Raw genomic sequence first — 14,566 nt, 5'->3', positions numbered from 1 at the left:
TGTGTAGAGAACAGCTGTACACGGTTGCTTATTAAAGTTAAAATTAGGAGACATTAAGAGAAGGTACCAAGTGACAGGTTTTAGACTAAAAGAATGTGTTTTTCTAACAAGTTAGTCTGCACAAATCTTAAGTGTTTGATGTTATTCATGCCCAAAGTTCACCTAAGTTCAAAAGGGTCATGCCAAGTCCCTGAAAAAAAAAATCCTCAAATGGATACTAACAGCAAAGGCAGAAGGACTTCCTATGTCAGAGGCTGCAGGTTGCTAGAAGCTACACTGGAGAAATACTACCGTAAGTTTCTTTGTTTGGAAACTTGCTGGGGGGGGAAAGGAGTTACCCTCCTTTCTAACTTCCAGTATCTGACCACAACACATGGGAGGAGAAATACAGAGCTATCAATAAACACAGCCTTTAATCCTGTATCATAAAAACTGAATTCAGTTATTACTTAGTTACTACACAGCTTGCTTGTAGTAACTTGGTATGACACTGGTCTCCCATCCCCTGTTTGTGTGACTTTAGCTGCACCAGTCTAGGTAGCAGGAACGTAATTGTACCAATTAAAGGTATAGCAGCACATCTGGGTTTTTTGCCTTTTAATGCAGTTATGCTTAAATAAATATCGGTGCATAAACAGTAGGGTTTACAAGTAATACCGTATGAGTCACAAAAGAAATTATGCCTGGAACTGACAGTTACACCTAGTACAAAGCATGTAAGATTACTAGATTAAAATCTTGTGTACAGGCACAAAAGACGTGACTTCTCCAAACTCACTGGATCCAGGTATAAGAAAATGAATGTTAAAAAGAAAAAACTGTCAAGAAAATCCACATGTGACAGGAGCTTGGAGAGCTAACGGAAGACCCACCACTGAGTTATCTTTTAAAGATCCTCTCTCCTGGATGGGTTGTTTTTCCATGGATAAAGGTTTTGTCTGCAGAAAATGAGGTACTGGGAACTAGCCTTGTCAGTGCTGTCCAGGCTTTTAATAGCCTGCGGTCATAGCATAAGGCTAGTCTAGATGCCCAGGCTTTTCTAAAAGTTATCTTAAGCTTATATCGCTATTTCTATATGCAATGAAAAACATTTTGAGAGTCCTGCAGCAGAAATGGCAGGTTGTGAATATACAGGACTGAACAGACTGCTTTGCTAGCTGCATCCAAATGCATCCAAAAAAGCAAAATTATACCAAGGTAAATAGGTCAGTTCACAGGAGGAGTGTTGCACATTAGAATAGAAAGTGAAATGTAAAAGAAGCAAAACCAAAATAGTTTTGGTGACAGGGCTGCAGGTGACCTTTAAAAGTATTGGATTTAGTACAAGGGAAGGTTGATGTTTCATAAGGCCTCCCTCTTCCCCTTTGAATCTGTTTAATGAAGAGAAAATTTTAGGCTTTCTCCCTGTAGTGGTAAAGCTACTTTAATTGAGAAAGTGCCATTTTAAACAAAAGCGAAAAAGAATTTGTTGCACTTTTTTCCCCTTAAGGACCCTTACAGATAATTAAGAATCTAGACACCCACCTTAGTGCCCACCAAAAAAAACACCCAAGGGAGAATAGGCAAAAAAAGCATAGCTGTGCACTTTTCAAAACCATCTCTCTTTTTTTTACATGCAGATTTGAATACCTCTTTAATTTTGATAACACTTTTGAGATTCATGATGACAGTGAGGTGCTGAGGAGAATGGGAATGTCGTTTGGGCTTGAGGCAGGCAAATGCTCAGCTGAGGACCTAAGAACTGCAAAATCACTGGTGCCAAAAGCTTTAGAAAGCTACATTACAGGTAAGTTAGATGTTTAAATACTGTTTCCGATCAAATTCGTAACATTAGTTAACTGAAGCAAATGTAATGATATTAACCTACACAGGTATGTAACATTTGAAGTTTTATGGTAGCTAGTTATTTTGGTACATAAACCAGTTGTTTTACAGTTAAATTTGGAAGGTTTATCATAGCTGTCCTGTAAACTTAATTCACACATTCATAACAACAAACTTCAAGCGAGCTGCGTTACAAAGAAATTATTCCTTAAATAACTAAATTGACACCAAGAACTGTGGATATATGGAGGAGCAAACTGGAAGAAGGCAGCAGTCCTCAGATTGATGAGAAAAAGGAAAGAAAGAGCATCTTGAACTGTTTGAGTGTAATGTGTATGTGACCCGCAGGCCAGCAAGCGCCGTCTGAGAACTGAGGTTCTCTAATGCAAGAGGCTTCCAAGAGTTTTCCTCCCCTAGTCAGACTGTTTGGACAGGTCACACTTAAATAGGCTCAAACCAAGAACTCCTTCAGTGTTGCATCACTGGACTAGGAGCTGCTAAAATTTGTAGTCACTTCCTTCTAGTTCTTGTCAGACTGCATTCTTCTTGCTCTACCTAAAGCTTAAACTTAGCCCAGCATTTTTTCAAGTTGCTTGAGGGACTTGATTTGTTCCTTGCAGGTATTCAACTAAAAATTATTTATCACATGATTTACCACCAATGTAAAGTGGGCAAAGGAACAGAACCTGCATCCTTTAATAATGTTGCAGTGCTCAGCTTAACTGCTCCTATGTATCGAGGAGCAAACTAAAATTTTTATTTCATTTTAAACCTGCATTAATTTATCTTCAGAGAATAGGGTTGCTTTACATTTGCAAAAACCCCTGTGTCATTACGCTATTTAACACCAGCTTTTAATGATTAAGCAATAAAACTACATGTTTAGACTAGTGATTAGTAGTTCATTTTAGTTTTGAAAAAATCAGTCATGCCAGTGTACTGCTGGTGGGGGGGGGGGGTTTGAAACATTAAAGGCAAAACCACTGTGATGTTCCTCCACAAGTGAGAAACAAGCAGTACTCTGTTTCAAAGAAATGAAACGGGAAACAACAGATTCTGAGATAGCATATTCTTAAAGAATGTTGTGATTAAGGTTACTGCCCTAGGAGCAGACCAGCAGCGAGAAACCTGTCTAGAATTTGCACTGAAGTAATGTACTCTTCAGACATGGGTTATGTTCAGCTGTTTCAGCCTCTGAAAAAAAAGAATCCAGAAGTGTTTTTACTGGAGTATGTACATTCATTTTAAAGGTTTCTTTTATCTGCTTGCTACTTAAACTGTATTTCTGTCGTGTAATTAAGAGTATGAATTGCATAGTAGGGGTTTCTAATAGCAGTAACTGACAAATAAGGGAAACAGATTTAAATGTTTTGCACAGTACTTGAGAAGCCAGCATTTGTCTGATGATGTGTTTTTGGTGAAGCATAACTTCCCATTTTAACCTTGGCAGGCTTTAGACATTATTTCTTGCGCTGCAAGAGTAGTGAAATGGAAGGCTCATCACTGGTTTCTAGAATTCATGGTTACTGCCATACCCCTTGTGATGGCACTTTTAAATACATTGGCTTCAATTACCACTATACAAGAAAAGCAAATCAAGGTCTCTTACTTATTCACCGAGTAAGTTTATTACCATCAAGATTAAAGTTTTCCCACACTAGCTGACTCCACGGACTCAACTGCTGTAGAAACCAGTCCTGTTCTCATATGTCTTAAGTCAGTCATTTCCCACACAATGTTAGTTTGACCTTAGCCTGCTCATCTTATTTTTTTTCAGATGCTTACTGACTTCCAAATGCTAACAATAGCTTGTACTGTAATGCTTGCTAATAGAACTGGAGGAGCAGTTGGAAGAATCCAAGTCTAAACCAGTTCACTGGAAGAAATCTAGAACTGACAAAAACGCAAAAAAAACCCAGACCGAGACAAGCGTGAACCTTTGTAGAACCACATCCAAAGTAATATCCTGTGCCTTTTAAACCATGCACATACTACAGGCCATTAACAAAAAACCAAGTCCTGCCTTCGTCAGTGGCATCCTGACTCCTAGAAATAAGACTACAGATAAAAAAAGAAGGCAACAGAAGTTCTGAGGCACTAATAGTTGTTCTAACAACATCCCACCTGTATGCACCCCAGTGAAACACTGGGCAGAGAAAATGGTGTGGTTTAGGACCTCTAGATTACACTTTTTTCTTCCCTGCATGAAGAAGTGCTCTGCTATCTACCTGTATGACAAGCCCGGGCTGGAATTGGAACCGGAGATACACAAATACCCACTGAATGAATGAGCTTGTTCAGCTAGCAACAGTAATCCTAGGCAGCACTTTTAATTTGCATTAACTACTGAAGGTTATTGAGGGTATTCCCCTTACAGCCTTCTCAGGTAAATTACAGATTCTACCAAGTTTATCTGCTGCACGATATGCCTAGTTCAGAGTAAGGATGCCACGCTTATGCTGAGCTGTACCACCTCGGGAAGGTTTTTCCAAGATGCTTTCCCTGGTTCGTAAGCGTAGCTATTAGTAATTTATCTACTCTGCTAGCAGTAGTAAGTCTTTTTTAACTGTAGGCAGACTTCTATTTTGATAGTCCTTTCCAGATAGGAAATGGCTTCTTAAACTCATCTTTCACTAACTTCCTCTTTTTCCTTGCTCCTCAGAGCCCAACTGGAGAAGAGAATTTTGAAATCTAAGGCAATGAAAGTACAAGGCAGGGATATGCATCTGTGAACCTTCCTTCTGCCTCATGTGTAAACGCTGTACTTTACCTCCCATTGCTCTTCAAGAAGAAAAGCTAACTAGCAACATGTTATCCCAAAATGTTAATAGAACACCAGACTACTAGCAGTCACTTGTTATTCTTCTGGAATATTAAGCATGTACATACAGGTATACCCTTTCAAAGGACCAGGAAACAACACTGTGATACATCCCTAATCCACTTTATTAGCCTAAATACGATGCAGTCATTCCAAATGTTTGGCCTCCTTGTGCAAAGACAAGAAGGGACTGTCAGAACACGTTCTCTGCAGAAAGAAGCCTGCATTTAGGGCAATCTTAATGAAAGCCGTCCAGCTATGTCCATACGTAGCTATTCTCGCCTATTCTATCCTCATAGATCACCCCGAAGCTGCCATTTATTCATGTTTTCTGTCATGTTCCAAAGACTGCTGGCAGGAACGTCAACCTTGCCAGCCTTGCTTTGCAACATGCCATTTATATACCTTGCTGCTAACAGATCTCCACAGCACAAAAGGTAGCTTGTGGATCCCAGCGGATGGTGAGCCTATGTCTGTGGTGGCTGTGACAGCCTGCTTAAAACAGTCCCTGTGCTACGCAGTACTGCCACATCTCCAGGAGCCAAAGCTTAACAAGAATACAGAAGGACAAATGAGAAAGCATATGTAACACACGCGCCTGGTTATTCCTTTTACCTGCTGCTAGAGAACAATGCTAGATAAAATATGAACAGTACAATCCCGTTTTACTGCCATTGTGCTGTGCAGAGCAGAGGTTTGGTTAGACACAGAAAATAATCTGCAGTGTGAAATCTCTTCAGAGGGAAAAGTTTCATAGAAATAACCACAGTTCCGAGTGTGAGGGAGTGCAAGGTTTGAGGGCATCCACAAACACTGGGTTATATATGTGTGTGTGTATATATATAAAATTTCATCTTGACTGAACAGGACACATCTACAGTATAAAATCAACTTAAGCTACTGTTACCTTCTCTTCTAAACTAAACCAAGGGATCCTAACTGCAAAGAGAATGCAAAGTTTTAAGATTGCAAAAGGAAGAAGAAATTCACATAACCATCATAAATACAATTATGCTTTCTTCTAGATATGTCTGCAGGATTTTCATGGATAAACCAAGGGTTACTTTCAAGTTCAGCACAAGCAGTTTCACATTTAGAAGTAGCAGGAGGCACTTCTGATGCTAAATCAAGGTAAATAAAATACTTTTTTTATTCAGAGACAAGCAATATATGCTTGTGGTACTTTCAGTAACCTCACTTTCATATCGTTTACATGCAGGAAATGAGATGTTTTCTGTTACGGTTGATTTTTGATTGTGAAAAAATCTCTTTACTCTGTCTTCCTTGATGATTATACTTGAAAGGTCAAATCAACATGCTTTGAATTTTGAGCATACTAGCTATTTTGTATCTATGTTTCAAAATGATAGAATCACTTTCAAGCCCTTATTATAAGAACAGAGTTTTCCTGATTAACCTTACAGTCCATGCCCAGGCAGGAATTTAAGGAGGTAATTACATGTGAAAAAAAGCCTGATAATACTTCTGAAGAACGCAAAAGAATGTTTGGTCTGAATGTGCTACTGCTTAAGCTCTCATGAAAGTTTAGTCCATACAGTCTAAGACAATTTTGAATTAAAACCCAAACAAACAAAACCCAAAAAACCTCAACCACCACAACAAAAGCCCAACCCAAAAAACCACCTCAACAACCATACTTTCCTTGCAGGTTACCTGTACCTTAAAAAATGGACAGAGGGATTATTCTGGAACAGGTTCTTCCTCATGGCATTTAATAGCCTAATTTCATATTGCAAACATGTCTGTATATTGACAAAACTGTGATGGATTTATTCTTGTTTAAGCTTTCTTCGGTTTGAACAATTCTGCTAGTTGGTTATGAAAAAAAAAAAAAAGCCACCCAATAGTGTTTTCTATGTGACTTCCCAGTATTTTAGCAGTTTTCGTAATTATTAGCTGTATTTAATTTAAAGCTTTTGGTTTTTTCCTTGTTGGTAGCATTTCTTTAACTAAAAGAAAAGCTGAAGCAAAAAAAAAAGCTTAAAACTTTATGAAAAATCCTCTAAACTTGAACATTTCTGTTGTTTTGATAGTGAGAATCCAGGGTTGTGTTTGGATGCTGAAGTGGCCTTAGCAACCGGGCAGTTTCTTGCCCCTAGCAGTCAGGAGTCCAGCAGTGCAACATCACGCTACTCTGAATCACGAGGAGAAACTCCATGCTCATTCAATGATGAAGATGAAGAGGATGAAGACGAGGATTCTTCCTCCCCAGAATAAGGACAGTAGAAAACAGAGTATACAAATGCTGCTCAGATATTCTTAATGGGAGCTCCTGTTTGAATTTTACGAAGTTTCTTGCCTTGGTTTGCACTGTGTTCAGTGAAGCAGAATGAATGCTCCAAAACAAATTCATCCACAGCTGAAATTGAAAATGTTTTGTAACTGAACATAGAGTGTCATGCAGACACACAGTGAAGTGGGTTTTATCAGCTATAACCAAGGAAAAGAACAAAGTCCCTGGAGATTTGGCAAAGTAAACATCAAGTTCACATCTTCTATCTTGGGACATTCTGTCTCAAGTCTCTGTCTTCCCCTTATCTTTACCAGATGGAGAAGAAAACAGTCAGTCAACAAATGCCACTTCTTGCATTGTCTTTTGGCTGTGCTACCTTTACAAAAAGGGGGAAAGAGAGCACATGCAAATGCGCTAAAATAGCTATTTAAAACTATCTTATATGAAAATTGTTCTGGGGAAAAGGGGCTGTTAGAATGTTTTCTTTTTTCTGTTCAACTTGCTGTATAGAAGATTCTTAAAGTTAATATAAATTGCAAGTGATTAAATGAATCTTGAAACAGTTTAAATCCACTTTAGATACTCTAAAAGTAACATTAGTATGTCTCTTTTGAAAGGTTCATATGTTCATTTATACTGCAGACCTAATTTATTATAAATAAGTGATTATTCTTAGCCATTATTAAACAGTCAGGATAAAAACAGCAGTATTCTCTGCACCAGCTTTTTTCAAGGAAAAAAAATTTTAAAATAGTATTTCTAGATTACAGTGTATCCAGTATAGCTTCTCCATTACTTTATAATCCCTTTGATTTTACAGCATCTGCTGTGTTTTTTTAAAAAAGGCCTCTGTGTTGAAGATCTCAGGCAGCATGTTTTCAAGGCAGTGTTTTCAAATTCAGGGTGGGCAGGTCACGTAACTTTTAAAGTCGTACGTTGAGGTTCTTAGGAAAAGAAATTAAATTTCAACAATACATCACTTCGTGTTTTGCATTCTAGTCAGCTTGGATTATGACAGGCTAACTTACTTCTGTTGCACTCACCTTAATGCACCTTTGAAAACAGTAGTGTCAAACCACTTAATTTTTAGCTGAAGTTACTCGACATGGATCCCATTTGAACTGTTAAATCTGACTTGCAACAGGAGGCTCCGTGTTCTGTACTTAACATCACACTCAATCACAAAGACCTTTTTAAAAAAAACCTGCGTAACAGAGCAAAAAACACTGTAGACATGCTCCCCATGGTGTCCTAACATCCAGTATTTCAACTAGTTTTGAAGTCAACTATTTTTAATTAGATAAATCCAGTTTTAAATAGTGTTACTTCTTTTTAGTTTTTATACTGTATGTAAATAGTTGACCTCTTTCTAAGTACCAGTGTATTAGCTGTCAGAGCTCAGTGACGTTGGCTCTGTTATTTAGTTACGAGGTTAGGCAGCTTGTCGTACTGTTACTCGCTTGAGCGGTGGCAGCAGACTGTGTCCCTTGACTCTGTGACCATTACCCTAGCACAGCGTGGGGCATGTCCACATGATCTTTTACAGCCAAACCTGCTGTCAAGCCAACAACATCCAAAATCGCCAAGCCTGAGCCAGTGAGATAAACTGAGGCTCCAGCTGAAAAGCTGCCTGGCTGTTGTACAGGAGTTAGTTGGTTAGCACGTGACTAGCTACGCCCAGGACAGGTAAAACTGCGAGGAGCATACAAGCACACCTGCATGTTTGCATTAAAAATTAAAGCATCTAGATAAGAAGCTTCTCATAGGTACAGTTTGAAGTCCTGCATTTGAGGTACAGTTAGGGCAGCACTGTTATTTATATATAGCTCTTGACTGAGCAAGTTGAGCTGTCTGGCAACAAATGAGCTGCAAATGCAGAAATGAAAGTAATTCTTACATGCCTACCATGTCACTCACCCTCTGGCAAGACTGTTAAGGCTGTCCTGTGCTCATGGCTCACAGGCAACAGCAAACTTGAGGGATTTACACCACCTCACTTCAACCAAATCTGTAACACTACCTCTATATGAAGAAAAGCTTTACACATACACATAATATTCTCACTGAGAGAATCAATGCACTTGATTGCAGATGCTCACTTTTGAAATAAGGTAACAGCTAGTCCAGGCTTATTACTATGGAATTGTCAGCTTCGTGAATGACATTTCAAATAAACAGATGATTGCTTTTATTCTTAAAAACCCATTGTTTTTTTTCAGAAACTGTCCTGTCAGTCTGCTTTCTCTGGAGAGGACAGATCAAAGATACCTAATCTTCTATGCAGGATCCTAAGGAAGTCTTATTAAAGATGGAAACGTTTCCTGAAGTAGTTATTCCCTTCCCCCCCAATACATTAGGAGCACATTTAACTTTGCACTTTCTTCACATTTCCCACTCAAGACATGCATAAAAAGAAAAACCAGGAGAACGCGAAACAGTTCCTAAGGAGGAGCACTTTGAAATATAAGAACCTGGCAAAAAAAGGCTTCCTGCCTAGAAATGGAATGTATTTTATTAGCAGTCACTGTGCTTTCTGCTTTACAGGAGGAAGATCTTCAGTGATATCTTCCTTCCGTTGATGTCCATACCCTTCAAAGCAGCAGACTGCACAGCTACTTGCTTCCTGGCAAACTTCAAGATACAGACTTTAAAAAAAAAAAAAAAAAAACCCAAACCCCAGCCCTAGAAGCACATAACATTTATTTGGACAGTTGAACCGAGACTTTAAAAGTTAATTTTCCCAAACTAGTTGAATACAAAACAAGTTAGAACATTTAGAAGAGACTTCAAAAGGAAATTCTTTCCTTAGGATTCTTTGTGCCCAGTTCCAGTTGAGGATGAAGTTCAACTACAGCACTGCGGTCTTGCGGTTACAGTAATGTCTGGGAACCAGGAGAAGTTTGGGCCTTCTCCAGCCATAGTCACCCATGTATGGTCTCAGGCAAGCCCTTCAATCATTTTTGTTGATCTTAGCTGACATTTAAAAAAACCAGACTCCCACACTCCCCTGCAACAAAACAGGTAAATGCAGGACCTCACAAAATGCAGCTGTTGCATCTGAACTGAGCTCTGAGCAATTCTGAGTAATAAGTTTAGGAATATTAAGCAACCGCACAGCTCCCAGTAAGCTAATGGCAGTACTTGCGCTCAGTTGCTCCAACATGCAGGCCTGGCCTTCCCTCCCTCTGAAAGCCAGCAGCAGATTATTTTCCAGAATAAAATGGTCGTTAGCAAGACTGGTTTTCCCATTTTCCATTCAGTTACCATCATCCTCTCCTGTCTCGTGCAATACCCTTGACATTCGTCGATACGAAACAAGTAGCAACTGGTACTAGATGGGATCTCTTGTAAGACAAAGTTAATGTTTGAACTTTCACACAAAGTCTATTTAAGATAAGTGATGTGTCTTGGAACACTGTTTCTTGGTTATACATTCAGAAGGCACTTGGCTGCAAGCAATATAGTGCTGTGTGTAAATGCCTTTATATATACTGCAGTAAACAGCTTTATTTCTGGACTTACTTTATGGTGCTTCAGAAATCTAAATTTGACTTAGAAAAATTTGTCAGCATCGCAGACTAGATAGACAAATATGAGTGGGAGACAGCGTTTTTCTATTGCGTAGAAATCTGTCCTAATGTTTGTGGACTTGGGTTTTTAAAACTGTATTAAAGCGTGCCAGTCTCCTCATTTCAACACTGGAACTAATGGCAACAATGCACCTAATCTAAGAAGGTGTGTATACTTAAGTAGACTAAAGTAAATAATACCAGTTTAACCGAAGGTGTGATTTTAACTAACTTCATTAAACCTTGTACAAGCCACAGCTGTAGATACTTCCATTTTGTTTAAGGCTTTTGTTTAGTTTTTTGAACTACGGCTTGCAAATAACTCCTAATCCTTTTGAGCAGCTGGAAATTGCTGAGTATACAGGATACCCACAGAAGGACTTGTGCTGGTCAACTAAGTCAACCTGCAGTGACATTATATAAAAAGGCCTAATAAAAAAAGAAACTATTAAAATTTGTTTAAGAAAAACAAAACCCTCAAGTTCATACATAAAATGATGCTTAAATTTAGAATTCAGTAGTTAAGGTTTTAAATGTCAAGTGCTCTTTATTCTGACCACAGTCACCATTTTTATTCAAGAGTATGACTGAAACTTAATCACATTTGAACACTGGGCAATACTAATTTTTATCATTAATAAGCTATTTTCAGCTGAAAATAATCCACACAGTTTATTGAGAAGACTTTTCTTTTAGTAAGTTAAAGATGTTTGGATTTTGGATTCATTTAAAAAAAAACCCTAGTAACCACAGGGTATAGTATATAGTAAACAAACCAAAACAAGTTATGACCCACCTAAATTTGTATCTTTTCATTACAAGAGTCTCTCAGTTACTCATGAATAACTAATTTAAATAACCAGGTATAATGAAGCTGGGGAAAGACTATATGAGCTTTTCACATTTTTTGATTTAAAAAAAATCAGTAATAACAGTCATACTTTGAGGTGACATCCTTCTGCTTACTACAAGCTTAATTACAGAAATGCTGCCGTTCACTTACTCCAAGGCCTCGGTTACTTTTACAGCTGAAGGCATCTCAGCCCTGGGAACGGTGCCTCGTGCAGCACTATAGAAGAACAAGGAAGATGCTAAGGACTCTTGCTCTGTTTATTGAGGTTTTGTTTTTTAAAATATATCACTTCTAGAAATAGGTCAGAATTCAGGAAGTAATACTCATATAAATCACTCGTAATTTCTGATTATTACACCTACCCTTGCAAGCATGTTAACAGCTCTAAATACTTAATTTTCTGCTGACAAGTATCCACATAACAAAATCCGGATACCATGAGACTTCCTGAAACACTCATTCCTTAGACTTAACCAGGTTCCCAAATCAGATTCTCTCTTTCATGTTTAGCTGTCAGAATTTAGTCTGGTGAGTTTTTTTAAGAGGCTGTGTAAGCAACTGCTCTCCCCTAGACCCAGGTATATTGCCAAAAAAATCCCCACAACAAACATTACTCACAGTTCATTCCCTCTGCTAACTATTACCATCCTTCCAAGTCACTGTAGCGGCTCGTTCAAGCACTAAACCTCTTTAGTAGATTTGGTTGCACTAACGCAGGAATTAAGTGGATCTCCCTGAATTTTCCTAGGAAAACACCAGCTGAATCACAACCCATCACACAAATTTCGGGCACATTCCCTTGTCTTTAAAGCCAGGCTGTATATATGAAAAATACTTCAGAGAAGTACATGCATATGTTATGACACTGTATCTGACAAGCACCTACTATGAAAAAATTAATCCTACTTTGGACAAACCTGTAAGAACTAGCTCGTTCCTCGGGTCCTTGGCTGCAAATCATGCCCCAGGAGCAAGGCACCAACCTTTGTGTTTGCATAGCCGACATCACATGAGAAGTAACTAGCCAGCAAGTACAGGCAGAGTTTGTACAGCAGTACACGTCTGTTGGCGCTGCCCAGACGATCTGGCAATAGATCAGTCCCTGGGCAAGTGGGTGATGCCGATGCACGCATCGGCCAGTGGCACGCGGTCACCGCAACATGCCGTGTACGATAAAAAAGGCAGGTCCATCTGTCCCCCTGCTACAGGAGCACTTCTCAGTATCCACTAGATTCTGCATGGAAGGAAGTTGCAGAGACACTTCCTTTTTGTTTAAAGTGCAGAAAGCACTTGAAAGACCATCAATTTTTCAATTAAATAGGACTTTTCTTTTTTTGTTTTTCTTAAATTAAGAATGAGGCCAGTCATGGACAAAAGCTATTTTATGACCTCTTTCAATGCTGAACTGAAAGGAGGGCACTGACAAATCCAATTTATGAGGATGCTGGCTATATAGGATTTGAAGTTTTAATTAATTAATCCACTTGTTTCACTCTTCCCCCCCCCCCCAACATACAGTAGATCGCGTGTGACATTTTTTGCCACACTCTAGCAGAATTTTTTCTCCCATTTCTTGTGCTAAACTCCTGCATCTTCAAGAAAGTCCAAGCTGCCCATTCATCTTTTAAACAATTTGCTGCGTATTTTTGAATGCTCCATACTTTTTTTTCCAAATACCTTTAAATTATAAACTAAAGTTTTATTTTTGCAGAAAGACTGCTATTAAGCTGATTTTTTTGTTGTCAAATAGTGTTAATTTCTACTACCACATTGTACGTGGCTAGAAGTAGTGTAAAAAAGAATGTGGCAGTAGTATATGTGCTTTAAACACTGACAAAGATATAAGAACAATGCATATACAAAGTTTTACTATTCCTAATAGGAACACTGGCATTAGCAAATAGTATATTTGAACCAATAGGAAATATTACTTTTAGTAGCAAACACTTTGTAAATAAAAACTTGTTATTTTTGTAATGGAAATTTTATAGAAGAAGCTATTTCTGTATACTCGATCTCATGTTTACTGAAAATGCTGCAAGTGGGAATTGTACATTGGCAAAATGGGGGTGGGCAGCAGGCAAGTCTGACTGAAGTGAAAACTGTCTGTATGCTTCAGAGAAAAATACCTAGTTGTCTGTGAACAGGAACGTAAAGCTTATCTGTAGACAAACTCAATAAAAGAATTTCAAGTCAACAGGATTGGGCTTGTTTTTGAGAAAAACATTGTGGAAAAATGTTGCTCAAGGTTAATGTTGGCAGTATGTGTACCTCATTTAAGAACAAAAAAAAAAAAAAAAAAAAAGGAACTGCCCTACTTTACAATTTCACGTCCAGGAAATATTGCATCCTTTGGTGTTTCAAAATACATATAAACATCTAGCAATTGTGGTCTCATTGGTTAGTTTACCATTCAGAGAAACTTTGTCATTGCCCAGGGAAGATGCTGGATTCCTGAAATTGTTACATTTTGACAAAGTAACTCACAAAAGGTTTAGGAATATCGTCGTTGGTATCTCCTCAAGACACAACCCCAATCTATACCTAAGAGGAGCCCTCAGAAACAGTTAATCAATTTCCACATGAAATTGAACATCTTTCACACCGGCTTTCTCATTGTCTTCTCAAATGCGTCAGGTCTTTCTATCCAACATCAGCTCTGTGAGGAAGGAACTCACAGTGCTCCCCTCAGCATCCTGCACTCCAGTACTCTCTGTGCTACCCTCATTGTCTCATCCTCTAATCCTGGGACACCCCTTCAAGCATCCATAAGCTCTGAACATACATCCTTCCAGCCCCGTTCCCTGTATTTTGTCAGCAAGAATCCAAATAATAATTTGAGGAGCATTAAATACAGTGCCTCTTCATCATCGGTGTTGGTTTTCCAACTCCACCAAATACAAAAAACACCAAGTAATTTCACAGTGCTTGTTTTTTCCAGCCTGCACAGAAGACATGAGACTGTATCTTTCATCTCAAACCAGCTGAAAAAAGGTTAAAGAGACAACAGGAAAAGACTTTCAAAACTGTAAATTCATTTGTGTGCAGTAACTAGAAACTCTGGCACAGACCCCTTTCACTTAAAATGCATTGACATATTTGGGAAGGCATTTTTATGAATTAAGTTTGGCAGACTCCAGTTCACCCCAAATAACTAGCTGAAACCCTCTTTCTTACGTGGTTTTTATGGGCAAGAAACAACGGAAGAAAGGGTACAGTCTATCTTGCTAATAAAGATATCACTT

At 38.5% G+C, this 14,566-nt stretch overlaps 1 protein-coding gene across 4 annotated transcripts in view; it reads left to right on the top strand.

The window, feature by feature from the left end:
* Positions 1-13,518, top strand: part of TFDP2 (transcription factor Dp-2) — a 63,157-nt gene extending 49,639 nt beyond the window's left edge. For all 4 annotated transcript variants that reach the window (XM_055723437.1, XM_055723439.1, XM_055723436.1 and 1 more), the window contains 3 exons: positions 1,620-1,786; positions 5,671-5,776; positions 6,700-13,518. In XM_055723437.1, the coding sequence (XP_055579412.1) occupies positions 1,620-1,786; positions 5,671-5,776; positions 6,700-6,883 (457 nt within the window). In that variant the 3' untranslated portion in view covers positions 6,884-13,518. The remainder of the gene's footprint in view (positions 1-1,619; positions 1,787-5,670; positions 5,777-6,699) is intronic.
* Positions 13,519-14,566: the final 1,048 nt, after the last annotated feature.

This window comes from Falco cherrug, chromosome 11 (assembly GCF_023634085.1).
Source record: "Falco cherrug isolate bFalChe1 chromosome 11, bFalChe1.pri, whole genome shotgun sequence".
NCBI lineage: Eukaryota > Metazoa > Chordata > Aves > Falconiformes > Falconidae > Falco > Falco cherrug.
Note: the sequence above shows the minus strand (reverse complement) of the source record. Positions and strands in the feature narration are given on the sequence as shown.